Source organism: Chelonoidis abingdonii, chromosome 10 (genome assembly GCF_003597395.2).
Source record: "Chelonoidis abingdonii isolate Lonesome George chromosome 10, CheloAbing_2.0, whole genome shotgun sequence".
NCBI classification, from domain to species: domain Eukaryota; kingdom Metazoa; phylum Chordata; order Testudines; family Testudinidae; genus Chelonoidis; species Chelonoidis abingdonii.
Window position 1 is genome coordinate 17,766,445 of NC_133778.1, and position 27,057 is coordinate 17,793,501.

At 40.8% G+C, this 27,057-nt stretch overlaps 1 protein-coding gene across 2 annotated transcripts in view; it reads right to left on the reverse strand.

Annotated features, from left to right (window-relative positions):
• Nucleotides 1–27,057, reverse strand: part of PARD3B (par-3 family cell polarity regulator beta) — a 725,193-nt gene that overhangs the window by 30,066 nt on the left and 668,070 nt on the right. For both annotated transcript variants that reach the window (XM_075069989.1, XM_075069988.1), the window contains exon 22: nucleotides 13,609–13,688. In XM_075069989.1, the coding sequence (XP_074926090.1) occupies nucleotides 13,609–13,688 (80 nt within the window). The remainder of the gene's footprint in view (nucleotides 1–13,608; nucleotides 13,689–27,057) is intronic.

The window sequence follows — 27,057 nt, forward strand, 5'->3', positions numbered from 1 at the left end:
AGGACCCAAGGTGCAGACTGTGCAGAGAGGCCTCAGAGACAGTCCAACACATAGTGGCAGGATGTAAGATGCAGGCAGGAACAGCATACACTGAACGGCACAACCAAGTGGCTGGCATTGTATACAGGAACATCTGCACAGCGTATGGGCTAGACCCTCCCAAGACCAGATGGGAGATTCCAGAGAAGGTTGTGGAGAATAGCAGGGCTAAGATTCTGTGGGACTTCCAGATCCAGATGGACAGGCAGGTACTGGCCAATCAACCAGATATTATGGTAATAGACAAGGACCAGAAGACAGCAGTGGTGATAGATATAGCAGTGCCAAGTGACATCAACATCCAGAAGAAGGAATATGAGAAGCTGGAGAAGTACCAGGGCCTGAAAGAAGAACTAGAGAGGATGTGGAAAGTGAAGGCCAAAGTGGTCCCAGGGGTGGTAGGAGCACTCCGGGCTGTGATTCCTAAGCTGGGTGAGTGGCTCCAATAGTTCCCAGGAACAACATCACAGCTCTCTGTCCAGAAGAGTGCAGTGCTAGGAACAGCTAAGATACTGTGCAGAACCCTCAAACTCCCAGGCCTCTGGTAGAGGACCCGAGGTTGAGGAAGACAGATATCACCCATAGGGGTGAGAGGGGAATTTATTTATTTTTTTATATATATAGGATTGGTAACGTTCAGAACAGTAACAGTATTGGAGGTTAAGGTTAACATTAAGATCCCATCTCCCTTGACAACTTGGGGCTAGTAACACCTGTTGTGTCCCATTGTGCCATTAGAAAAATTTAAATCCCTGCTTACCTGTAACGTGCAACATTCATATCTAGCCCTGGAAAAATGTTGATTGTTTATATAGAAATATATTAAAACCTCAAGAAACAATCAACATTTTTCCAGGTAGATATGAATGTTGCACATTACAGGTAAGCAGGGATTTAAATTTTTCTAATGGTACAATGGGACACAACAGGTGTTACTAGCCCCAAGTTGTCAAGAGAGATGGGATCTTAATGTTAACCTTAACCTCCAATACTGTTACTGGTCTGAACGTTACTAATCCTAGATAGGAACTTGGACCACAATAATTTTCCAGTCCAGGTTTTACTTGATTCATATTTGGGGAGAAGATAGATAGAATACTGTGGAAGGTTCTTTTGTTTCAAAAACCAAAATAGTTGCTATTTGAAAGGTTGGAACGCTAGTAGTAGTCCTGGGTTGGTGGGCAGAGTACAGATAAGAAAATCAAATGTGTAAATCCTGTGTATTACACAGCACCAGTTTACCACACTATTCTGGAATTTACTGTGTGGTTGAAGAAATGAAGGAATTTATTCATGAGTTCCATGATTGCATTTAGGTCTGACCCAACACTTGCTGAAGTCAATGGGAATATTTCCAGTGATTTCAACTGCCATTGGTTCATGCCCATATTGACTTGAATGCCACTTCTTGCTATTACTCAATGTTTGACAGAATCAGGTCCTTAGAAAATACCACACTTGGATACTATGCTGATGGGTGCAATAAAAGAACCTTGGATGGATAAATGGAAGAAGAGAAAGATGGATGAAAAATGAAATTTAGAAAACTGTCTTGACATGTTTTTAGTAGGCCGATATCTAAACTGTTCAGAGAAATACATCCCTCACTCATGCAATGGAAGCAGTCTGGCTGCCACCTGCATGAGCTGTGTGGTAATAGCTGCGCTACCAACTGCTTTTACTATTAACTTCTTCAGTGATCTCTCTCAATCCCAAATTAGGCACCTTTTAATCACTAATATTGTGAAACTCTCTCCCCACAAGGTGGCCATGACTTCACTGAGAACACTAGTGACCACGGATTTCATTTTTGTTAAGAAGTCTGTCCCTACTGCTTCTATATGGCTCAGTTTATCCCTCCTGGCATTCCATTTTATTTTGCTTTCTTAGTGTGTGGTATCATTTGTACTTGTAGTATGTGTGCTGCATATTTGGTAATGAACCAGAACTATATTTCAGTCACTGAGATTTATATGTCCTGTAATTTTTCTAAGCTGTCCAATTAAGATGGCCCACAAAAAACTTACCTTTCTATTTTCTTATCATATTTCTTCTTTCCTGTTCCATAATAGCATAGTTGCTAAGGGTGCTTTATATGTTTGTTAGGAGAGCCAGCATCTTGATACTATGACAGTATAACACCTTCTTTAATATAATTAAACTACCACATCTGTCCTGTAAAGACTGGATAAAGGCTCGGTGATGGGCAGAGGTTATAAAAACCAACAGCAGACTGCCTTATTAGTGGACACCAACAGTACGATGGTTGAATAGCTATTTGTTTATTGGAGTCTAGCTGAAGCTTGATAGAAGGGGTAAGACATTCATGGATTACGCTGTTAGAAGCTTGCTAAAGGATATTGATGGAGCAAACTACAAAACTGGACCTACTACGTTCTGTGTGTTAGAGGTATGTATTGATGGACTCTTTCCTTCCTCCTTTGCTGGCGGTATCTATCGGGTATTACTGCCACTTTTCACTGGTGAAGGCCTGTCTCTCAACCTTACCTCCAGGTCTATTTATCTAGAGAAAGTGAATCTCAAGAGCTTGGGCTGGAAAAGTTGTCTTTTCCTCAACTTATTTTAAGTGAACCTCAAGACAAAACAAAGTGCCATTTCCTCACTTTAAAAATCCAAGGTCTACACTTTTTCAGATTTCATTTATAATACATCTTAAGCAGCTATGTTTTCACCCTATGTACACAGATCTTCTATTTATAAACCAGCCAGTTGAGTTTCCCTATCTCTTGGTCTCCTGGGTGATTTCAACATCAGTGTTGATGATGCAGAGGATACATTTGCATTTCGTAGCACATCTCATTCCCCAGGTTTCACTGGGCATGTCACTCTGTTGATGTATTCTGTGGGACATACTCGTTGTTTTTTAATTTGAGCTTACTCTTTTTAATTTGCATTCACTTATCTTTTTTCCACAGATCCTTCATCTTAACCTAAAACATTTTTACTGACACTTATTTCTTTCATTAATGTTTTGTTGCTGAAAATTTGTTTTGTTCTTGTACTCATTGGAGGGCAGGCTAATAGTGCTTCTTCTTCAGTTAATGAGGCCATGTCTCCATAATTTCACTATGTGTAATATAATATTAACTCAAATGCTTCTCCTTGGAGACAGCCTTTTTCTAGATCTCTAGGTTTTTTTAAAGCAGAATTTAGTACTTTTATATTTAGTGGGAGGCCCTTATGCCTTGACATACATTCAATTCTTTTTGTACATGTGACTCTTTAAAGAATATTTATTTATCCCAACTAATATCTACTTACAACCTAGGCCAGCTGTTTAGTTTCAAAAAATTAATTGACTTTTAAACCATTCCATATTGCATCAACTGGCTCTTCGCTATGAGGAGTTGAGAGGCTTTATTAGAAAAACTGACAAAATTCACCTCTGTCAGCCTTCCTGTCCACCTCCAAAGTATTCTTCTGGGTGATCTGTTTTTCAGTTTTTGGTTTTTTGTAAGAAATGTCCCTACTGCTGTAGATATTTTCTTTGCTAAATTTTCTTTAGTTACTCCCATGGAAATTGCAGAGGTGGCCTGACAGCTGCACTTTGTGATTTGATGTCTTGACCCTTGACCTTCTTGACTTCTAAAAGAATGCATTTCAGTAGTAAAGACCTAATTTGGCTTAGATAGGAAGCGTCTTGTTAATTTCAACTAATGTTCCACTCTATTTTTAAGGAAGCTGAAATTACTTCTAAAAACAAACCGTCTTCACTTTCAAATTCTACAATAAGATTTTTGTAACTATGATCCTGTTTACAATCTTTAACCCCTCCTTTTAAACAACAGTTTTAGAGAAGTCATGTCTGCTTAAATACAAGCCCATTTTGTGAGATATGTTTAAAATAAGCACCAACCTTCTCACTTCGCTGCTGGCTTTTCTATGCATGATTTGAAGACACTCATTATTTAAGACAATAAATACACTTGTTTATGATCTCTACGCACTTTTGGGGATTGGATTTTGACTCTGTGTTTCAAAATAAGACTGAAGCCATCAATGTGATACTGGGTCACGATTTCACCATAAAATGCTAAATGTACCAATATGCAGAAATGAAAGAATCTCCACGTTTCTGCTTTGAATGGTTGACATGTATGGAACGATCATTGGTATCAGAAATTCCATTCAGGATTTAGACTCTGTCCTCCACGAAGCATAATCACTTTTTTGATAGCTCTGGTTTTTAGGCAGTTTTTGTAGTAATCAGTTTTATTACCTGGCAGTGGTAAGTACAGTAAGTTAGGTAGTTAGACTCCACTGTGATTTTGGATTTAAGCTAATCTTTAAATGAGCACATCAGCTCAGTTCCCAAGCTAGTGCTCTATCAGGGAGGAACAATCTCTTTTTTCTCTGCATGTATTTCATCTTGGCTGTTTTATTGCAACTTTTTTCCTGGAGGTACTTGAGTAGACCAATATTCCCATTAAAACTGATTCAAAACGCACCTGTCAGGACTTTAAAACCAACCAAAACCCTATACATATTTCACTTATAATGAGATCATTGCATGGGAAGATATCAGATTTTAAGATTTTGCTGTATTTTCAATAAAAGGGCCACTGTTGAGATAAAAATCATATTTAAAAATGATCCCTACCCAAGTTACTAACATTACTTTACATTATTAAAACTGAAAATTAAAAAAAATCAAAAGTTCCATTATAAATGCTCCTCATTTATTATTGATGTTTGATGTGGCTTGGACAATTAAGTTAGGCTGTTCACTTTTGTTTCTAGTTAGTCCCAGTTATATTCAATTTCTGATGTTATACACAATCCTCTTGTGCTTGGGTTTGCCACACTGAAAGTGACATATTTAAATTAAAACATGTAAAATAAAATTTCCATTCCTATTAAGCTTTGGAATCCCCTTCTCTCCATTCACCCCATTTACACTTATTTTTTTTTTTTTTTTACCAAGATTTAAATTCTGGGTCTAAATTAAGTTAGCAGCGGGTCAGCGTTGTACCTTACAGTCCTTGTTGCGGCCTTTGTTCTGCTGATGCTGGTTTGTTTTCTTTTCCTGGCTGTTCAAGACAATGGGTGGCTACGTTTTGTAATTACCATGAACCACTAATCATTGGGTACTTTTTTTTACCAAAGACAGATTGGATTTTAAATCTACAATTAAGTGTTATTTTTGTAAACTTACATTTAATTAGCACAGTTAAGTATCCTTTCCTAGATTGTGAAAGCATTTTAATTCTTACAAGAAGTTCCATCACCACCATAATCTTTTTCTCCCCTTGTATTGTAAAACCGCTATTTGATGTGGCAGAAAACAAAAGTAACAGAGAAGGAGCTAGGCAGAGTGGAGATCAGACAAGTATCACATTAAGATGACTTCATGAGACCACCACATAGAATACAATGAATAGAAGCTCCCTGATTGAGAAACAATGGTTGACAGTGTGCCAAGATGAGGACAGAAGAGAGAAGTATGCAGAACGAGAGTGGCGTATTGAGCAAAACATTTCAGCACAGTCAAGAAACTCAGCACAACAATGATTCCCACAGCAATAAGCAATAGGAGGCAGATGAGAGAGTGACAATAAGAAAGAAAAACATTGAGAGCTTGGAGAATAATATAAGAAATGAGGGAGATCTGGACTTTCCTAAGTATCAACCTAGCTATGAAAGAACCCCCTTTTGGGCGCAAATGGGGAAGTACCTACAAACATTACAGTCAGGAAACTGACACATAGCTGGTACCAACTCAGGAGGATTCAAGGCTCCAGATACTGAAGAACCATAATTTTAGATCTTTTCAGTATGAAAAGATTTATTTCTCCCCTAAGGAAGTTTACACTGGAGTACAGGGGCCAGCAGCATTTTTCCTGCATCACTCAACCCCTTCTGCTGGACTGCAGCTGGAGTGGTCATATGGTGGTGCCTTATCCTCCACTGTCTTGCACACTTAGAAAGGGTCTCTGTGCGGGACCAGTATAGGTTAATATAGAGAGGTGACCAAAAAAGGGGCCAGAGAATTAAGTTTTACATGGTTCCAGTAGCTACACTGCACAAGTAGCATGGAGGAGCTGCAGCCCCACATCCTGGCCCCAACTGAGAAGAGTGGACTTGACCTTCTCAAACTGATCTCCCTGCATGATTGTGCATATACATCCCACACTTTTGCCCAGTTATGTCATTATTAGGTCCCAGTGCACACTACAAACTTTAACCAGGTGATGGACAATCATGTTGTAACCAGTGTTCTGACGTGGATGTTTCTGTACTGTAGGTAGCCCCTAGGAGTGAGGTGGAGTCAGAGATGTCATTCAGACAGGCAAGAGACACAATAGGGAGAGGCGCTTGGGACAGCATTTTCCATCTGGGAAAACTGATGGAAAGGAGGGAGTTTAATCCTCCACTGTTCATAAACTTCACTGATTTTTTTCAAGATTTGTCATGTGTGGAAGTAGAAGGCAAGATCTGAGGCAAGTTAATCAGTTTAGATATGTGTGTGACCACATAATCAGTGTGACAATCAACAGTTTACAGTGCAGTGACTTAAGGACAAGAATGGATATCAATACACATTAGTATGATATCACTAAGATAAATATAGGATCGAGTGGTCAGTGATGGAGTGGAGGAGGGAGGGATACAGATTAATTGTTGCTTATCCCAAGATGAGAAAGTTGCCTACCTCTCTACAGAATTTTGCAGGAAAAAATAAATGCAGCTAAATCGGAGTTGTTTCAACCTCATGGGGAACATTTCAAATTCTGTGATGACTGTAACAGGCAAGTATATTCTACTGAACATCAAAAGTTGAAGATTGGCTTTGTACAAATGCGTAAAATATACTGAGTAATGCAGCATCCATGATGGAACAGACCTTTGATAATTCTCAAGATCTGTCTGGACTTGGATTAATAAATTATTTCATTGCTGATAAAAGTTTGGCAAGAATGACATTTATAAACATATAACATATGGGTTATTATGTGCACTCTCTTTTGTTCCAGGTTATTGCTACTAAAGTTGCAGTGGCACCAATGATCAGTATTGGCATTACTTGGAATACACATCTGTTGAATGTAATACCATTGCCATCCTCCTGCATGTGCTAAAAACAATGCTTCAGTAAGCAAATGGAAATTCCAAGGCAGTGTATAATGCAGATATTAATTGAAGAGACAAAGGAAAACAGAAGGGCAGATAAGTTTTAAGCACTAGGAAAGGTGTCAGAAGATAGATAGGTAGAACATCACAGGAATAATATCATAGGACAGAGTGATTTTTTTTGGTTAGCTGTGTACCAAAGGAGAGCAGTTTACAATTTTAATGGGACAGATAATACAAATCAAACACAGAATGCACTGGATGAGCCAGATGGTGGTTCTACCCAAGAAGGCCGCCATTTCTAATTGGCAGGTGACATTTTTACTGAAGCAGGTTAATACTGATGCAGGTTTCAAAGAAGAATTTTAAGGAATTATTCACAGGGCAAGAGGGTTGTTGACTTGTACAGTGGGAGTGAGAGGCATTTCCAGAAGACGAAGGCAGCATGGAAGAGCAGATGAGATGAGAGTTGAAGGTTATGAAGGGACAGGTGAGGTGGGAGTTATTTGTAGCGCACAAGGGAAAAGCAATGGAGCTGTAAGATGAGAGCAGACTTGTAGGCAAAAGCAAACTTCACAATCTTGAAATGATGGTAACTAGTGTGAACTTGATGAGGAAGCCAGTAGAGCTTGGAGAGGAACCTACACCTCCTATTTGTCTCTTTGAGAGCCTCCTTTATGAGGGCAGCTATTATGGAAACTTCTTTTGCCCAGAATGGTGGGAAATGACTTTTGCCTACATGACTGTCAATGCTGCCTCACAAACTGTCCTGCAGGAAAGGCTCCAGCCCCTTTGACAATGCTGTCTTCATGTCTTTAGTGAGAAATGTTAGCAGCTCAGCCTCTTTAATTTATCCAAGAGAAGGTTAAGAGATGAGGTGATCACAGTGTACAAGCACCTACCTGAGCAGAGATTTCTGACAGCTGTCAGCATTTTAACCTAGCCAAAAAAGGCACAACAAGATCCAATGAATGGAAGCTGAAGCTAGATAAATTCAGACTAGAAACAAGGCACAATTCTTTAATCCTGAGGGTGAATAACCTGTGGAACAATTTACCTAGAGAAGTGGTGGATTCTCCATCAGTGAAGCCTTAAAATCAAGATTAGATATCTTTGTATAAGACATTCCGTAGCTCAGGGATGGCCAAACTTATTGACCCTCTAAGCTTCATATGACAATCTTCAGAAGTTCGAGAGCTGGAGCACATCTTCTGTGGCTTGGGGCTTCAGCCCCACAAGAGATGCCGGCAGGGGTCGGGGCTTCAGCCCCACTCCTGCTGAAGCCATGAGGCCTGGCTGGTGTGCTGCGGGGCTCAAGCCCTAAGGCCCACATCCCCACTGGACAGAAGTCCTTACCCTACATCAACCCACTGCAAGGCAGAGGTCCTGAGATCCCCCCGTAACTGTGGTGGGCGGAGAATCGGGTGGATGGCATGGGGGACTCAGTGAGCCGCACCTTAACGGTAAAGAGCCGCGCGTGGCTTGTGAGCCACAGTTTGGGCACCCATGCATAGCTGAAACAGAAGTTATGAGCTTGATGCAGAAACTACTGGGTAAAGGTTCTAGGGGCCTGTGTTATTAAGCAGGTCAGACTAGGTGATCACAATAGTCCTGTCTGTCTTGGAATCTATGATACTCCTTTTATTTATTGACCTAGGAAGTGCAAGTTTCAGAGTGGATCTTGAACAAGAGTCTCCTGACAATGGCAAGGCATTGTGCTGCCACTTCTTTAATTAATACATTAATAGATTTCCCATCTTTATGGTACATATTATATTGAACTTAAACACTCTTGTGAATGTAAAGTGCCATTCTGCTCAGCCCTCTTCTCCATGGCCATGGAAATGACTGATACAATCTGAATTCATTTCTTAGTCTTTACGGTTATTTTTTAATGCTCTTTTTGCCACAAACGCTTGTTCTTGGATCATATGATGAACCTTGAGGAACTGAAACATTGACTTTTTTTGGCATCAGCATTTCTTACTAGCAAGGGGGCTGAGATTTATGGTATATATCACAGCGTCACCAATCCCTGGGCCTGTCTTAGTGACTGTCAGCCCAGTTACTAGTCAGAGCCTACTATCGAATCCATTCGGAGAAAGGAATAACTCTTCATGCTTAGGACATATTTCTCCAATTGGGGCTGCCATGAGCAAAATAATCGTTTACATTATGACAGACCACAATGAAACTGAAGTGCAAAACCAAACAAACCTGTGAGCAAATAAACCAGCTTCACGTTTATATTTGTGCACTGGTTTAACCAAATAAATACTTCAAATGTGAGAGAGAGAGAGGTGAGTTACTGAAGACAAACAAACAAAAATATTTTTCTAGCTTCTCGTATTATAGCCATGCTCCTATTTCCCAAATAGTACCCCGCGGAGCCTAAGACTCAAGCCCTTTTCCTTCTAAGAGGGAGGATTTAACATTGCTTAATAATATCATTCAGCACTACTCGGCTTTAGCCCTGGGGCATCGCATAACTACTGAGTGCCAAGAACTGTATATTTCTTGCAAAGCTTTATGTTCTGCCTTTACCATTTTGCTTCCCTTCAGGAGATGATGTAGCACAGTGCAGTATGAGACGGGGACATGTCACTAGCCTGCCATAGTAACAGACCAATAACTCAGTAGATAACATTTGCCCCTCTCTAGATGGTTCCAAATACAGCTGATAATCTGATACTAACTTCGATACAAACTTGATCTCATAACTCAGTTGGCTACTGATTAAGCTAGTCACATATTAAAGCTTCCTTTAAGGCTGTTGCCTACTTTTTTTTAAACAGACAGAAGTATTTCAACTTTTAATTAAAAAATAACCTTCCATAGAACAGATCCTGTTCCCATCAAAGCCAGCAGGGTTTTGTCACTGAGCTCAATAGGAGCAGGGTTACCTCTATATATTTTAAATTCTTTGCTTCTTTTGTTGAAAAGGCAAGTACACTTACAGAACTACATTTTCTCTAATTCTGCTATAAAATAAGGGTCATGAGCCAGTGAAGCTACATTGATTTACACCAGCTAAGAATCTGATCCATTTTGTATATGGTTAAACTTCTGAGCACCCACAGAGAAGGGAGATGAAAACATAAGGCCATAGGGCAAAGTGCCACGGGTGTTTTAAAGCTGGGATTTGAACTTGAATGAAAGATATAGCAGGAGAGCTTGAGTATGCTACCAGAGACAATCATAGCTTCTTTGTAGGTAGCCTCGCACACCTTCAGAGTAGAACAGGTGCCCTGGGAACGTACGGAATATTTTTCAAAATAATGTGATGGTAATCCTAGTTCTCTCTTGCCCATTTCAGAGGGATGCCAAAGCTCTCCTATTCATTCGTTCATTCCAATCTCTCATGCCCTCCAACATGGCTCCTGCTTGTTGCCAGGTAGCAGTAACAGTTTTATTGCATGGGCATCTAATTATTCCAGCTATTGTGTTGATTTTTTTCCCAAGAGAAATCAGCCACAGCCCAAGCCCGGATGCTTTCCTTTCTGTTGCAGAAGTGTTCACCCTTCCTCCCTGGGACTTTTGAAGCTTTATTGTCTGCTTGGCGAATTTAGGTAAATCCTACATGCTGGTGACAGAGATTTACTTTTATAAAACTGTGTAAGATTAGAAATGTGCTTAATTTGTTGGGAAATGGTTTCTGCAACCCCATTCCACCATCCCTTTCTAGTCCTAAAAGCCAGTTGTTTATATTTAATTACACCTTTTTGCATTGATTGGCTGATAAAAGGAAGGTGAGAAGGATTTTGATAATGTACTGTTAGATCAGACTACCCACATTTTTTACAAATTTCCCACAATGTTCAAGATGCTCAGTTTGATGATACTGCCCATGACGAACTTTGGGAATACTTTAGCCTACTGCAGACCAATCAGGCTGCAGTCAGTGGGGGGCAGCTGAGCGAGATCTCTGATGGAGAATGTGAACAGCATAGCAGTGTGCAGATGACATTCAGCTATGCATCACATCCAGATCAGATGGAAACAGCACTCTCCCACAGGTGTCCAGTGGCTTGACTGAGTTCAACAACTGGATGAAGAGCGGGTGAATAAAGCTGAGCCCCGGAAAGAAGGAGGCGATATCAATGGGAAGAGGGAAATACATTGAAGAACATGCCATCTTGATAAGGACATCTATCTATCTTAAGATTTTGTACTGCTGCCCATTTCTCACAGTATCTGAGTGCTTTCCTTGTAAAATAGATTATTAACGATCTGAAGGCAGATTTCCAGAGTTCATCTGGACTCCTCTGTACTTCCGGAGATTCAAATGGCCAGCTCTGCAAAAAATCCGCATTTCCATTAGTGGCTGTCAGGAAGACTGCAGCCTCTTCTGCTGGATTCAGACTTTGCCCCGGTGACCCTCTCATTTATGGTCTCTGGGCTTGATTACTATGGTGGTTTCAGAGAAGTAAACTTACAAGAGCTCTTTAGAATTGGTTCAGAATACAACAGCCAGTCTGCTGAACAACACATGCATTCGAGAGCACATCACTCCAGTGCTCTGCTCTCTCCTTGACAGAAACATTATGGAGGCAAACTACTGATATTGCATGAACCCTGGCAGCGTGGGTGCTAAAACCATGAGATACTGACACCCCAACTAAAGTGCAGTGTGACTCATGGTACAGCCTAATCTTAGGCAGGCAGAAGTGACTCCCTCTTTACACTGATCCCCGAAGGCTATAGAAAGTCTGGATAAATTCCTAAATTCTCTGTCCTATCCAGGTAAACCCTCCAAGCCCTGTCGAGATTTAGGGTACGGAGTCTAGTTTCCACTAGCCGAAATTGAGGTTTTGAGAAGAACATGGGGAGATTAATGGGTTGAATCAGATGGAACTACTCAGGAAAAAACAATCTGGTGTCATTGTGAATAGTTCACAAGAATTGCCTATTAAGGATGTAGCAGCAATAAAGATGCAAAGGCAGTACATTTTAAAAGGCAACTTTTTTTAAAACTCTACATATACTTAACCTGTGGAACTTGCTGCTAAAAGATATAACTGAGGACAAGAACTTAGTAGGATTCAGAAAAAAGGACTGGACACATATTATGGATAATGAGAACAGGAAAAAAATATAAAACACATTGCTGGGAATCAAATGGCACTCTGTTAAGCAGTGTTGGTCCCAGTGTATGAGAGACAAGTGGGTGAGACTTTTATTGGACCGGCTTCTGTTGATGGAAGAAACACAGTTTCAAGCTTCAAAGAACTTTTCATCAGGTCCTTTGAGGCTTTGTGAAGCTTGAAAGCATGTTTCTCCACCAACAGAAGCTGGCCCATTAAAAGTTATTATCTCACTCACCTTGTCTGTCTAATATCCTGGGACCAACATCACAAGCCCACCACTGCAGACAACCACCAATACAAGTTAATAAAAGGCAGTCATTGAACCACAGATGCATTCTGTGGTTTAAACAACACATCATGCATTAAAAAGTTCTTACTTAAGTCCAACAATGCTGAAGTGTGTGTGAAACAGTTTTTCTTAGAGAGATCTTATTATTTTCAAGTACTGAGATATTCTAGTTCATAGTGGTATGCCACATTACATTAGGGTCAATCAGCCTTTGCCATGACACAGTTAGAAACAAACAGTCAAATGGAAAAAACTGAAGAAAAGCTGTAGCTACAATGCACATTCATTTATTTCCTAAAAATACCAGCACCAATGTGCCACGCCCTTTGGGGTGCCCAGGAAATGTGGCACTACTTGATTGTCTCACTCTCATTTAGGAAAACTTGCGCCTCCACATCTCTACTGCAGATCCACTTTCTTGCTCAGCATGCTTGGAGGATAAATATTCTCTATTTTCGTTTTCTCCCCACTGCTCTAACCTTTCTTCCTTTCTTTTTCTAGCATGCTAATTCTCACACTCTGGTATTATAACTCCCACAGAATCTGGATTGTAATCTTTGAAAGGTTTCCTCTTTGTCATGCCCTGCTGGTTCCAGACTAAAATTATTCATAAAAAACCCCTCAAGCCCCTAAGAATTCTCTCTCTCATTTCCAATGGGGTTGAGTTACAGTATATAGTTACTATACTGGAACAGGACTGCTAGTTAAATTTTCCTTCCAGCAATGATGGTACTGTAGGAGCTATCACTGCTGCAGTGCAGACCCCTCACACCAATGCTCTGTCATTGCCAGCTACAATTTTAGCACTATAAACTCTGTCACAGTTATGCCCTGCTAAGACCTGCTATAACTCTAGCACCATAAGCTTCCTCAATGTCATGTTCTTCCCCTGTGGATCATGACTCTTGCTGACATGTTCAATGAGAATGACTTTATTTTTTTTTAAATCAACTGTCTAAATTATTAATACAGTTATAAAGATGGCACTAAATCATCAGCAGAAGGCAGCGAGACAAAACTGCAACATAATCCTTCATTTCAGAGCCAGACGGCTGTTCTATGCAGATAGACTCAGTGCATGAGGAAGCCTCAATGATGTACCTGGGTAAGGATGCATATTGCCTTTCCATCCCTTCAAAGTGGAGATTGTGTGAACTCCCATCTGGACCTTTTCCAGACACCTGTGGAGAGAAGAGTAATTAGAGATGAAGATCAATTATACACCCCGGTTACTGACAATGCATCTCAAAATGATAATCAGAGAACAAATGATGCTGCAGGGTGCCAAAATCAACAAAAGAAAGGCTGAGCTCAGAGACTCCACAAATCCCATACTTAATCTTATCATTGCTAACAAGAAAGGGTTCCATATCAAAGGACAGTTTAGAACAGGTATGTTCCTCAGTGCGGTTCCCTTGGCAGTAGGCCAGCAGGGACACTGTCAAGTTTTTTGGTTAGTTTCCCACCTGTAATTCAGTAAAATCAGGAGATAAACCTGATTACATAAAAACATTTTAATATTGCTGAGTAATGCACACATTAGTCAAAGGAAAGAATGAGTTTACATACTAGTTCCAGATCTGTTTATCATTTGTTGTTAATTTTTCTACAGTAAAATATGATATAAACAACCTTTGCTTTCATTCACTACACAAATCTAGACACTTTCCCTAACACTGCTGTAATGCTGAATATCCAACAGGGATGCCAGTGCATTTCTCATGCTCTAGTGTCATTTCAGAAGTGAAGCATTAATGCACTCAGTGAAAACATCAGCTCTGTACTTGGTTTGTTTTCAAGATGGCAGCTCTAGTTGGCTGAGGTGAGAACGCTGAACTTAGAGGCTTTATTTCATAGGAGTTCTCCCAATTTCACTCACTCAATGCCTGCTGATGGCCCAAGTGTTAAGAGCCTTGTTAAAACAGAGCTATTAGTCTTTTCCTCCATAAATGCTGAAAGCTCACTGACTGCATTCAGTGTTTCCTACATTAGTATGTAGTCCTATTCTGGCACTGCTAGAATCAGCAGTTTTATAAAGCAATATACCGTGAGGCCATTTAAAATCCTCTTCCCCCTTTACAGATTCATGCCAGAAGGGAAGATTTAATGCCTTTTCAAACACTTCTTAACAATTCATTAAGAAGAGAAGAATAAATCACACTCGGTTTTCTGTAAATGTCTGATTATAAAAAGAGGAAACAAAAACTAAAAGTAACATGTTTTTCACATTCTACAGGTTAGAGAGCATCCTTCTGTCAATCTTGGCATTTATGCACAATACATCAGTTTCACTAAAGAGATTTAACACCTGTTGTGATGGAAAGTTTGTGCAGTGAGGTAATTATGCTTATTCACCTGTATATAATGTTTTCATGTACAATATTCCTTAGAGAGATCCGTAACAAAAAACAAGTCCAGTGTAAACAGATGTATTATCAGACTAAGTTGCAAGGCAGAGAGTGTTTCAGGAATTATTGTAAACTAGTAGCATTATGCCAAGTCTGTCGCCTAATATTCCGAGCTAATATTAGTAATAATCCAGCCTTTTGCTAAGTGAACAACTTATTCTGGAGGGGACCTTGGCTAATGCCTCTTGATTTGAATCAAAATGGTAAGGGGATCTTAAGAGGTTGATGAGTACCAGAAAATAATCATCTCTGATTTGAAATAACTCTACTTTAATACTTTCACTTAGGGGAAAAAAATCACTGTCCTACATTTTATAAGGCACGTAGAAGGCCAAACAGATTATTTTGTTCAATTTTCCACCAGTAAAAGTGACACACGTTTTACACAGAAAGTGAATACAAAAATTCACAGTCACTTCAGCTGTTCTCACACTTCTAATTTGAGCAGTTTGGTAATTTTCCTTAAATAGCTGGGTACTCTAGTGATAGACAATCCCAGAACTTTTTGCGGAAAAGCAAAGGAAAGAAAACAGATTTAAGCTTTTGTTTATTGAGCACAAAAATCATGTAAAATACGGTCTACCTGCTTGATGCATGATAGAGGATACAGGATAAATGATACACACGGGTAGTTAATTCCAAATTCTAAACTGGAATGCAAGCTTCCTGGTGATTACTTTTAAGCCTACTAAGTGTAACAGCAGTCAATGTACAAGTAACAAGAAATGATGAAATTTACTGGGTGTTTACCAAGGAAAACATGTAGTCACTATATAAGTAAAAAGTACCTACATTAGATGTGTGCATTGTAACAACCTGAAACATCAATCTTCTGATTGTTTCTTACAGAGAAAATAAAATCAGGTGCCTCCTGCCAGTTCTGTTTGTGTTTGTGCTCTGAGATACAGTTACCACAGAAACTAATTGTGGATACAATTTCACAAATTTGGCTCCACGAAGCTGATGAGTAGACCCCGGTAAAACCCTTTTTCATTTTATAGTTTTTCACTTCATTTTGGGGGCCCAGATGGAGTGGTTGGGATGCCCTGCAGTTGCAGAATGAGCCTGTCTGACACTCACTGTGCAGTGATGGCTCCTATGCCATGGTACTGGGCCTGCCCCGCCCGCTCTGGGCGTTGTGACCTGGCACATGGGATCACTGTACTGCTCTTAGGTTTGGCCCGGCAACCCTTTCATCCTGGTGGGTGGCTGGATCAACCCAGAGCAGTCGAGTGACCTGGTGCGCCAGGACACAACACCTGGGGCAGAGCCCAGCCCCACGCACAGGAGCTGCTGCTGTGAGGTTAGGTTTTTTTGCTTTATTTCAAGTTATTTCACATTTGTGAAAAACATGGGGCTCTATTATGATTCTCTGCACCCCATGTAGAACTGTCCAATAAGCTTAAAGAGCAAACTCTGTCTTTGCCTTTAATTGAAGACTCAGCCATTCCTTCTCATTTCCTTTTCCTCATCTGTCTACAAATCAGTAAAAGTGATATATAACTGAATCAAAAGTAAAATAATTTCTGAAAAAAGATACTGACCTGATGAAAAGACAAAGGAAAAAGTTATTGCACTGGAAATGTCTGCCTCTTTAAATTGTTCTCTATGTTCTGGGAACAGTATAAAGGATGGTTCTGTATCAGTCTCTACGCCCTTTGGGATTAGTTAGGCTAATAATTTGCTTTAGAAGGACTAACTTAAAAGGTCAAGCACCAACTAGTAAGAACAAAGTTGATCTTCAAGTCCAAGCATTGGTATACAATAAGTTTTAAACACCATATTTACTTGTCTTAGTATTAACTATAAATAATTAACAGTATTAATTCAGAAAAAAGACCTAGCCATCACCGTGGAGAGTTCGCTATAGATGTTTGCTCAATTTATAGAAGTGATTAAAAAAAAAAGCAAGCAAAATATTGGGATGCAAAAGGAATGGGATAGAGAATTTTGCAGAAACTTTTATAATATAGTTAAATAAAACAATGCAATGGCGTTAGCTGGAATACTATGCTCACTTTCAATTATCCTATAGAATATAGTAGAAATGGTGAAAAATTACTGGAAACATAGAATCATAGAAGATTAGTGTTGGAAGAGACCTCAGGAGGTCATCTAGTCCAACCCCTGCTCAAAACAGGACCAATTCCCAACTAAATCATCCTCGCCAGGGCTTTGTCAACCTCAGCCTTAAAAACCTCTAAGGAAGGAGATTCCACCCACCTCCCTAGGTAACCCATTCCAGTGCTTCACCACCCTCCTAGTGAAATAGTGTTTCTTAATAACCAACCAAAACCTTCCCCACTGCAACTTGAGATCACTGCTCATTGTTTTGTTATCTGCCACCACTGAGAACAGCCGAGCTCCATCTTCTTTGGAACGCCTCTCCCCACCCTTCAGGTAGTTGAAGGCTGCTATCAAATCCCCCCCACTCTTCTGCAGACTAAACAAGCCCAGTTCCCTCAGCCTCTCCTCTTAAGTCATGTGCCCCAGCTTCCTGATAATTTCTGTTGCTCTCCGCTGGACTCTTTCCAATTTGTCCACATCCTTTCCGTAGTGGGGGGGCCCAAAACTGGATGCAATACTCCAGATGTTGCCTCACCAGTGCCAAATAGAGGGGAATAATTACTTCCCTCGGTCAGCTGGCAGTGCTCCTGCCAATGCAGGCCAATATGCCGTTAGCCTTCTTAGCAACAAGAGAACACAGTTGACTCATATCCAGCTTCTTGTCCACTGTAATCCCCAGGTCCTTTTCTGCAGAACTGCTACTTAGCCAGTCGGTCCCCAGCCTGTGATGGTGCATGGGATTCTTCCATCCTAAGTGCAGCACTCTGCACTTGTCCTTGTTGAACCTGACCAGATTTCTTTTGGCCCAATCCTCCAATTTACCTAAGTCACTCTGGAGCCTCTCTCTACCCTCCAGCTATCTACCTCTCCCCGCAGCTTAGTGTCATCCATGAACTTGCTGAGGATGCAATCTATTCCATCATCCAGATCATGAATAAAGATGTTGAACAAAACCGGCCCCAGGTCCGACCCCTGTGGCACTCCGCTTGATACCAGCTGCCTGCTAGACATTGAGCCATTGATCACTACTCATTGAGCCCAACAGTTTAGCTAGCTTTCTATTCACCTTATAGTCCATTCATCCAATCCATACTTTTTTAACTTTCTGGTAAGAATACTGTGGGAGATGGTATCAAAAGCTTGCTAAAGTCAAGATATATCACGTCCACCACTTTCCCCATATCCACAGAGCCAGTTATCTCATCATAGAAGGCAATCAGGTTGGTCAGGAATGCCTTTCCCTTGGTGAATCCATGTTGACTGTTCCTGATCACCTTCCTCTCCTCCAAGTCATTCAAAATGGTTTCCTTGAGGAACTGTTCCATGATTTTTCCAGGGACTGAGGTGAGGTTGACTGGTCTGTAGTTTGCTGGGTTCTCCTTCTTCCATTTTTTATAGAACCGCACTTCATTTGCCTTTTTCCAGTCATCCGGGACCTCCCGCGATCGCCATGAGTTTTCAAAGATAATGGCCAATGGCTCTGCAATCACATCAGCCAATTCCTTCAGCACCCTCGGATGCATTAGATCCGGACCCATGGATTTGTGCATGTCCACCTTTTCTAAATAGTCCTTGAGCTGTTCTTTCACCACTGAAGGCTGTTCACCTCCTCCCCATATTTTGTGGCCCAGGACAGTAGTGTGGGAGCTGACCTTATCTGTGAAGACTGAGGTAAAAAAAGCATTGAGTACTTCAACTTCAGCTGTCACTAGGTTGCCTCTCTCATTCGTTAAGGGTCCCACACTTTCCCTGACCTTTTTCTTGTTGCTAACATACCTGTAGAAACCCTTCTTGTTACCCTTCATATCCCTGATTAGCTGCAACTCCAGTTGTGTTTTGGCCTCCCTGATTACACTTCTGCACACACTAGCAACATTTTTATCCTTCTCCCTAGTCATCTGACCAAGTTTCCACTTCTTGTAAGCTTCCTTTTTAGTTTAACCTCACCAAAGATTTCACTGTTAACCAAGCTGATCGCCTGTCATATTTGCTATTCTTTCTGCCAGGGATGGCACTTCCATTAGGCGACCCTAGGCAGTCGCCTAGGGTGCCAGGATTCGGGGGGTGGCATTTTGTGTGCTCCCCACGGGGTGCATGGGAACTTCCGGTTCCGCTCCCGTCACGCCGCCGAAGAAGGACCTTCTGCCGATGTGACGCGGAAAACAACGGCAGGCAATTGAGCAGCTCAATGACTGTCGCTGTCGCCTGCGGCATTTCGGTGGAGGGTCCTTCTTCGGCGGCGCAATGGGAGTGGAATCGGAAGCTCTCGCGTGGCCCGTGGGGAGTGCACAAAATGCCACCCCCCGAATTCTGCTTAGGGTGCCAGAAACCCTGGAGCCACTCCTGCTTTCTGCACATCGGGATGGTTTGTTCCTTCACCCTCAATAAGGCTTCTTTAAAATACAGCCTATGAAGAAGACTATGAAGAAGAATCGAAAAGATCAGGACTGTTTAAGTTTAGAGAGAAGGTAAACATTTGAGAGGACAGGATAAACAATGAATTATATATAGGGCTGTCAAGCAATTAAAAAAATTAATCGCAATTAATCGCACTGCTAATAATATAATACCATTTATTTAAATATTTTTGGATGTTTTCTACATTTTCAAATATATTGATTTCAATTATAACACAGAATACAAAATGTATAGTGCTCGCTGTATATTTATTTTTGATTATATGTATTTGCATTGTAAAAAACAAAAGAAAATGGTATTTTTCAATTGCACTACAGTACTTATATTAGGTGAATCTCCTTATCATGAAAGCTGAACTTACAAATGTAGATTTACAAAAAATAAAAGAATGTGAAATTTTAGAGCCTGCATGTCCACTCAGTCCTACTTCTTGTTCAACCAATCACTCAGACAAACAAGTTTGTTTACATTTGAAGGAGATAATGCTGCCCGCTTCTTGTTTACAATGTCACCTGAAAGCGAGAACAGGCATTTGCATGGCATTATTGTAGCTGGTGTTGCAAGATATTCACATGCCAGATGCGCTAAAGATTCATATGTCCCTTCATGCTTCAACCACTGTTCCAGGGGACATGCATCCATGCTGATGACGTGTTCTGCTTGCTAACAATCCAAAGCAGTGCCGATTGATGCATGTTCACATTTTCATTATCTGAGTCAGATGTCACCAGTAGGAGGTTGATTTTCTTTTTTGGTGGTTCGGGTTCTGTAGTTTCTGCAGTTTCTGCATTGGAGTGTTGCTCTTTTAAGACTTCTGAAAGCATACACCACACCTCGTCCCTCTCAGATTTTGGAAGGCACTTCAGATTCTTAAATCTTGGGCAAATGCTGTAGCTATCTTTAGAAATCCCACATTGGTACCTTCTTTGCCTTTGTCAAATCTGCGGTGAAAGTGTTGTTAAAATGAACATGTGCTGGGTCATCATCCAAGATTGCTAGAACAGGAAATATATGGTAGAATGCGGGTAAAACAGAGCAGGGGACATACAATTCTCCTCCCAAGGGTTCAGTCACAAATTTAATTAACACATTTTTTTAACAAGCATTATCAGCATGGAAAGATGTCCTCTGGAACGGCAACTGAAGCATGAAGGAGCATATGAATGTTTAGCATATCTAGCATGTAAATACCTTGCAATGCCAGCTACAAAAGTGCCATGCAAATGCCTGTTCTCACTTTCTGGTGACACTGTACATAAGAAGAGGGCAGCATTATCTCCTGTAAATGTAAACAAACTTGTCTGTCTTAGCGATTGGTTAAACAAGAAGTAGGACTGAGTGGACTTGAAGGCTCTGAAATTTTACATTGTTTTGTTTTTGACTGCAGTTATCTAACAAAAAAAATTTCTACATTTGCAAGTTACACTTTTACGACAAAGATTGGACTACAGTACTTGTATGAGGTGAACTGAAAAATAATATTTCTTCTATTTATAATTTTTACCGTGCAAATATTTATAATAAAAATAATATATACTTTGATTTCTATTACAACACAGAATACAATATATATGAAAATGTAGGAAAAAACATCAAAATATTTAATACATTTCAATTGGCATTCTATTGTTTAACAGTGTGATTAAAACTGCGATTAATCACGGTTAATTTTTTTGAGTTAATCCCATGAATTAACTGTGATTAATCAACAGCCCTAATTGGTAGATTAAGCATTTTTATTTATTCTCTCAAAATGCAAGAAAAAAGGGGCATTCAATCACACTGCACATTTAAAACAGATAAAAGGAAATACCCTTTTTTAAACAATGAACAATTCACCAGAGGAACTCATTGCCACAAAGGTTTAATTGAGGCCAATAATTTAGTAGATTTTTTTTAAAAAAAGGATTGTAATTTGTATGGATAATGAAAACATCTGGAGTTACAATAGTAAAGATAATAAAATCTCTGAAAGTCTGGAAAGGATATAAACCTTTATACTTCAGGGCATCAATCAATCTCTGAAAGAGTTAGGAAGAATCTTCCCATATTAGTAGATTATACCATAATTTCCCACTTCAGAGTTTTTTTATATTTGTTTTTCTTTAGCATTTGATAATTGCCATTGTTGGAGACAACAAACCAGATTATATAGATCACTCCCCCCAAATGTTTGGCACCCAATTAACAACAAGTCAATGTAGGTATTAATGTTCTTCATAGTGTAGGAATCTTGGCATTTAACCATGAAAGCAATATGGTAGTGTGCCTTAGTTTCCTTTCTCATACAGCACATTAGGTTTGCAATGTCTTTTTTGAGTACAGTTTCCAGATTAGTTACAGGCAGTAACTGTGAAATATTAATATCACAAGGTCTTTTAACATAAAGTGTGCTTTTATGTATTACTCTTCACATGTTCAAGGATTTTTGCAAAAGATTAGGCACATTGTACATTTTTACAGTTCTTGTTATTAGCAACACAGTCACAGAAGTTAACATTGGCATTAACATTAAATTCATTGCAGGTGTCCATTTATGTTTATTTTTGTCATGCCACGCTTTTGGCTCAATACCATTGTGGTTCTGGCATTTTAAGGATAACCTGTGGCTTTTATTAGCATGATAAACGTTTTCCCTTTCTTCCTGTTCTGCAGGGTCAAAATCTGAGCTCTTTTGCTTAACCGAATTCATTGGCCAGCTGGGTGTGTCCTTTCTGCTAACAGCTACAGGCAGGTCTTTCTCCCCCTAGTCAGTCAAGTAATTTACATCAATGCAGACACAGGGCCAGCTTTAGGCCGATTCCCTTAATTGCCCTGAATTGGACCCCATGCCTAAGAGGGCCCCGTGCCAGTGCCTAAGAGGGCCCTGCACACTAAAGAAGAGCGGCTAATTTAGGCACCTTTTTAATTTTTTTTATTGACCTGGCGGCGGTCCGGGTATTCGGTGGCATGTCAGCGGCAGGTCCTTCACTCGCTCTGGGTCTTCGGCAGCATGTCAGCGGCAGGTCCTTCACTAGCTCCGGGTCTTCAGCGGCATGTTGGTGGCGGGTCCTTCACTCGCTCCAGGTATTCAGCAGCATTTTGGCGGTGGGTCCTTCAGTACTGCGGAAGACTCGGAGCAAGTAAAGGACCCTCTACCGACATACTGCTGAAGACCTGGACCGCCGCCAGCTATTCAAATCGGTTCCCATGCTTCCTAAATTTTCAGATCCTTAACTGTTACTAATTCCAAGGCTGGACTCTGTCTGAAAGAGATACCATCCATTTTCACTAGCGTGTTAGACTGAAGGTTCTTTTGTCCATCCATTACCAACCTCTGTTTCCAGATGGAATCAGATGTCAAGTCCACTAAGAAAGTAGATGACACTTCCAAAGTGTCTAGAAATGAGTTTACTTGCCATCCCGTGTTCTCAAGAGTTTAACTGCACAACTGTCCTCCTGCTCTGCAGATTCAGCTGTCCAGTCTTCCCTCTGAACCTGAGATACAAACTGTTTACTCAAAGAATCAACACGGAGACAGTTCAAACACCACGCTCTTCCCAACAAGCTGGTTAAGCTTATAGGGCTATTTAAAGTCCCTAATAATTTTTATTCCATCTGAAATCTCTTCAAAGTTATCCACACTGGCAGTGGATCTATACACCTCAGAAAGACTCTGGCAGTTAGGAACTGAAACAAGCCTCCCAAACAAACTGTTGCTTTCTCTATACAGTGGGGGTATGGCTACACTTGCAGCTATACAGCACTGCCGCAGGAGTGCTCCCGCGGCAGCGCTTTGAAGTGCGAGTGTCGTCACGGCGTCAGCACTGGGAGAGAGCTCTCCCAGCACTGCAGGTACTCTACGGCCATGGCTACACTGGCGCTTTACAGTGCTGCAACTTTCGCGCTCAGGGGTGTGACAAAAACACCCTCCTGAGTGCTGCAAGATACAGCGCTGTAAAGCCTCAGTGTAAACAGTGCCGCAGTGCCAGGAGCGTGGCTCCCAGCGCTGCAAGCTACACCTGTAGAGGATGTGGAGTATGTGCAGTGCTGGGAGAGCTCTCTCCCAGCGCTGGCACTGCGACCATACTCGCACTTGAAGTTTCAAGTGTAGCCATACCCTACCCCCCCATGGGGATTACCTTAAAGCGCTGGGAGCCGCGCTCCCAGTGCTGGGGCACTGTTTACACTGGCGCTTTACAGCGCTGTAACTTGCTGCGCTCGGGGGGTGTTTTTTCACACCTCTGAGCGAGAAAGTTGCAGCGCTGTAAAGTGCCAGTGTAGCCAAGGCCTCATTCACCCTGAGTTAACTCAGTCAAATCACTTTCACACCCATCAGTTGCAGCAAACTGCTTGCAAAAACTACCCTGAAGTTTTTTCTCTTCAGGAATCTTTCTAAGCAACAACTCATTTTCCACAGAAATTCTGCCCTTACCCTTTTCACCTAGGGCTTGCTCTAAAGGAACATTTTCCTGAGCAACAACAGACTATTCCTGGGTTTCACGTAAATCCACAATCGCCTCTGGCCCATCATGAGGATTTTTACATAACCCCCTTTCAGGCAAGCTGACAGACTCACTAGTCAAAAGGTTAGAAGCACTTTCTTTCCCTCTGCCACACACAAGCTTAGGAATAATTTCCTCCTTGTTACAAGTTTTCACACTGTTAGTGAGTAACACAGTTAAATCATATTCATGCTTTCCTTGTGTCCTGGTTAACAGAGTGGTCATACCTTTACCCAGCAACACACTAGCAACAGGCAAAACAGAAGCACCAGAATCGCTTGGTCTCTGGGAGCTATTTATGACATTAACTGGATGCAACCTAATTACAATGTCACCATCCCCAGCAGACACAAATTTAGGAATACTTCCTTCCTGGGCTTTAGTTGTATCCAGAACCAACTTTGGGTCAGCTGATAAATTTTCAACCATCATAGGCTGACAGCCTTCTTCTGTCTGCTCTGCAAACAGAAACAGTCCCCTTTAACAGACAAACAGCTTATATCCTTTCCTTTGTCCCAGAACACATGGCTGCTTACAGACAATTGCTTGGAGATTGGGATAGCTCCCTTCATAGGCAAGTCATTATCCCTATTAGACACTGGAACATTCCTTCACTGTCACAATTTTCCATACTGGTAACAGGTAAGGTATAAGGATACTCATGTTCCACTAACCTTCCCTTCTCAAACTGCTGATTAGACAAAGCCATCAGCTCAGAAGGCAGCCTATGCTCATCTAAACTTTCTTTCCCTTCCTCTCCCTAAACAGGTAAATTGCTGTTTTCCACAAACAGTGTCTTATTACACTGAGCTACTTTAAGCACATCACTTTTACCTGGGTCAGGCTGACTTTCCCAAGCTTTACTAGCCAACAATTTATCACTCACCAAGACTGCATCCCTTCCTTCCTCAGTTAGGGCTTTAACCTGATCACCAATTTTAATTTGCTCTAGAGAAAATCTTCCTGAGCCTTATCTAATGCCAGATTCACTTCTGAGATACCAGACACACAGAATTTTTTTTCCACATATGCACTGCTTCTTTGCACAGACAAACAGCCATCTTCCTCAGACAAACATTTGGAGAAACCCTCCATAGGCAAATCCTCGCCCCAATAGACACAGGTCCAGGATTATTTCTTTCCTGTGACTGGTGTATGTCAGCCTGACTGAACAAAGCTTTAATATCATCCCCAATCAAAAGATTCTTAGGTAATAACTTCCTTACACCAGCTATAACTCCAAGTTTAACACCATTCCATTCAAGATGGATTCTGGCTAAAGGCACACTTACAGGAAACTCAGAGGATCACAATATTCACACTCTGATTTGGTAAATAATCTTCCCCTTTGATAAGATCTGCTTTAACAAGAGTGATATCAGAAGCTGTAATTTGCCCTAAACAGTGTTTACCATTGACTTTTACATTCTCTGCACAAGTTATGGGGTTACCTTCACCCAAGCTCACAGTAAAAGCATTTACATAAAACATGGCAGTGCTGGAGTAAATTTGGTTACACACAGACAACTGCTTAGAGTCAAACAACATACCAACATTGTTACAAACTGGATAGATTCTATCTACATCTTTGTTATTGCAAGGAACTATTTTTTCAGTATGATACAGTTCCTGTTGTTCCTTTTTTCTCTTGAACTGGAGCTTAAGTCTGTCCCCTTTTGCCTTAGCTTCTAGTTCTTCAATCAAATATATGCCATTTTTTGTTCATGTTCAAAACACAGGCACTCTCTCTCAGCGGCTTCTCCTTCCATATCAGCTATTTTTTTTGCTTTTGTTCAAGTTCTAGGTACTGGTTTCTCACTGCAAGCACTTTCTCTGGGTCTGCTTCCTTATCACTGGCAATTAACAGATTTTTCAGTTCCTGCTCTGGGGCTTTTTGCTTAAGAATAATTCTTCCAGACTTTTTCTTTCAGGCTCTTGACCATGAGTCAGTCACTGTAACTGATTTTTAACCCTTAAACTCTCCAATATCAAAATTAAATTTTGACAAGCATGTGGTTCTGATCCAAAACCCCAACTGACCTGTAGTAATGTACATCCTGCAGACTATGCCACTGTGCCTGGGGTCCTCGTAGGGAGCCAGCTGTGGTCACTCAGGGTGAACTGCAAAGAATGGGACAGCCAAACTCCAAAAAGCTGGTGGATAGTCCAATATTTAGATTCACCAAGCCAGAATAAAACAGCTTCTTTATTACCTTACTGGTTACTCAGAAGTCCAAACAACACAGTTCCCTTAAAGTGATCCAGCCTCAGGCCTCCATCCACGCTGAATATAAGATTTACAGAAATTTTCATATTTCATCATAAAAAAAGAACAGGTTCTAACAATCCCAAAGGATCCGACACATTACCTCCCACGTTAACGAATGTTTCAGATCTTACCCAAATACATGCTACAGCCAATTCTTATTAACTAAAATCTAAAGGTTTATTTGTAAAAAGAAGGAAAGGTAAGAGTTAAAATTGGTTAAAAGGAATCTATTACATACAGTACTGGTAAAGTTCTTGGCTCAGGCTTATAGCAGTGATGGAATAAACTGCTGGCTTAGGTCATGTCTCTGGAGTACATCCACAGCTTGGATGGGTCATTCAGTCCATTGTTCAGAGCTTCAGTTTGTAGCAAAGTTCCTCCAGAGGTAAGAAGCAGGATTGAAGACAAAATGGAGAAGATGCAGCTGCCTTTTATAGTCTCTTGCCATGTGGCCTATGCTTCCTTTGTTTCAAACACAAGCTGTCCAGCATATGGCTTAGAAGCCTTAGAATTCTCTCCATAGGCATTTCCCTGCATGCCTTGCTGAATCATAAGGTGTATCTGCCTTCTCTCAATGGGTTCATTGTATAGCTGATGGTCCTTAAAGAGCCATCAAGCAGGCTAGCTGGTGCTGATGCCAAACTGTGTGGGGGTGTCACCCAGAAGCATAGCACAGGTTTGAAACACAGACATACATACATATTTATAACTCATAATACAAAGGTGATACAAACATAGAAACACAATTATCATATCTGGCAAATTAGGACATCTTTTCAGATATCTTACATGGAATATGTGGTTGATTACTTCATGGGAGTTAGCATCTTGCTCAACAACCTTTGTACAATATTTGCTGCAAATATGTAACAGTAGTTGCAAAATGATCTATATGGTCATATTT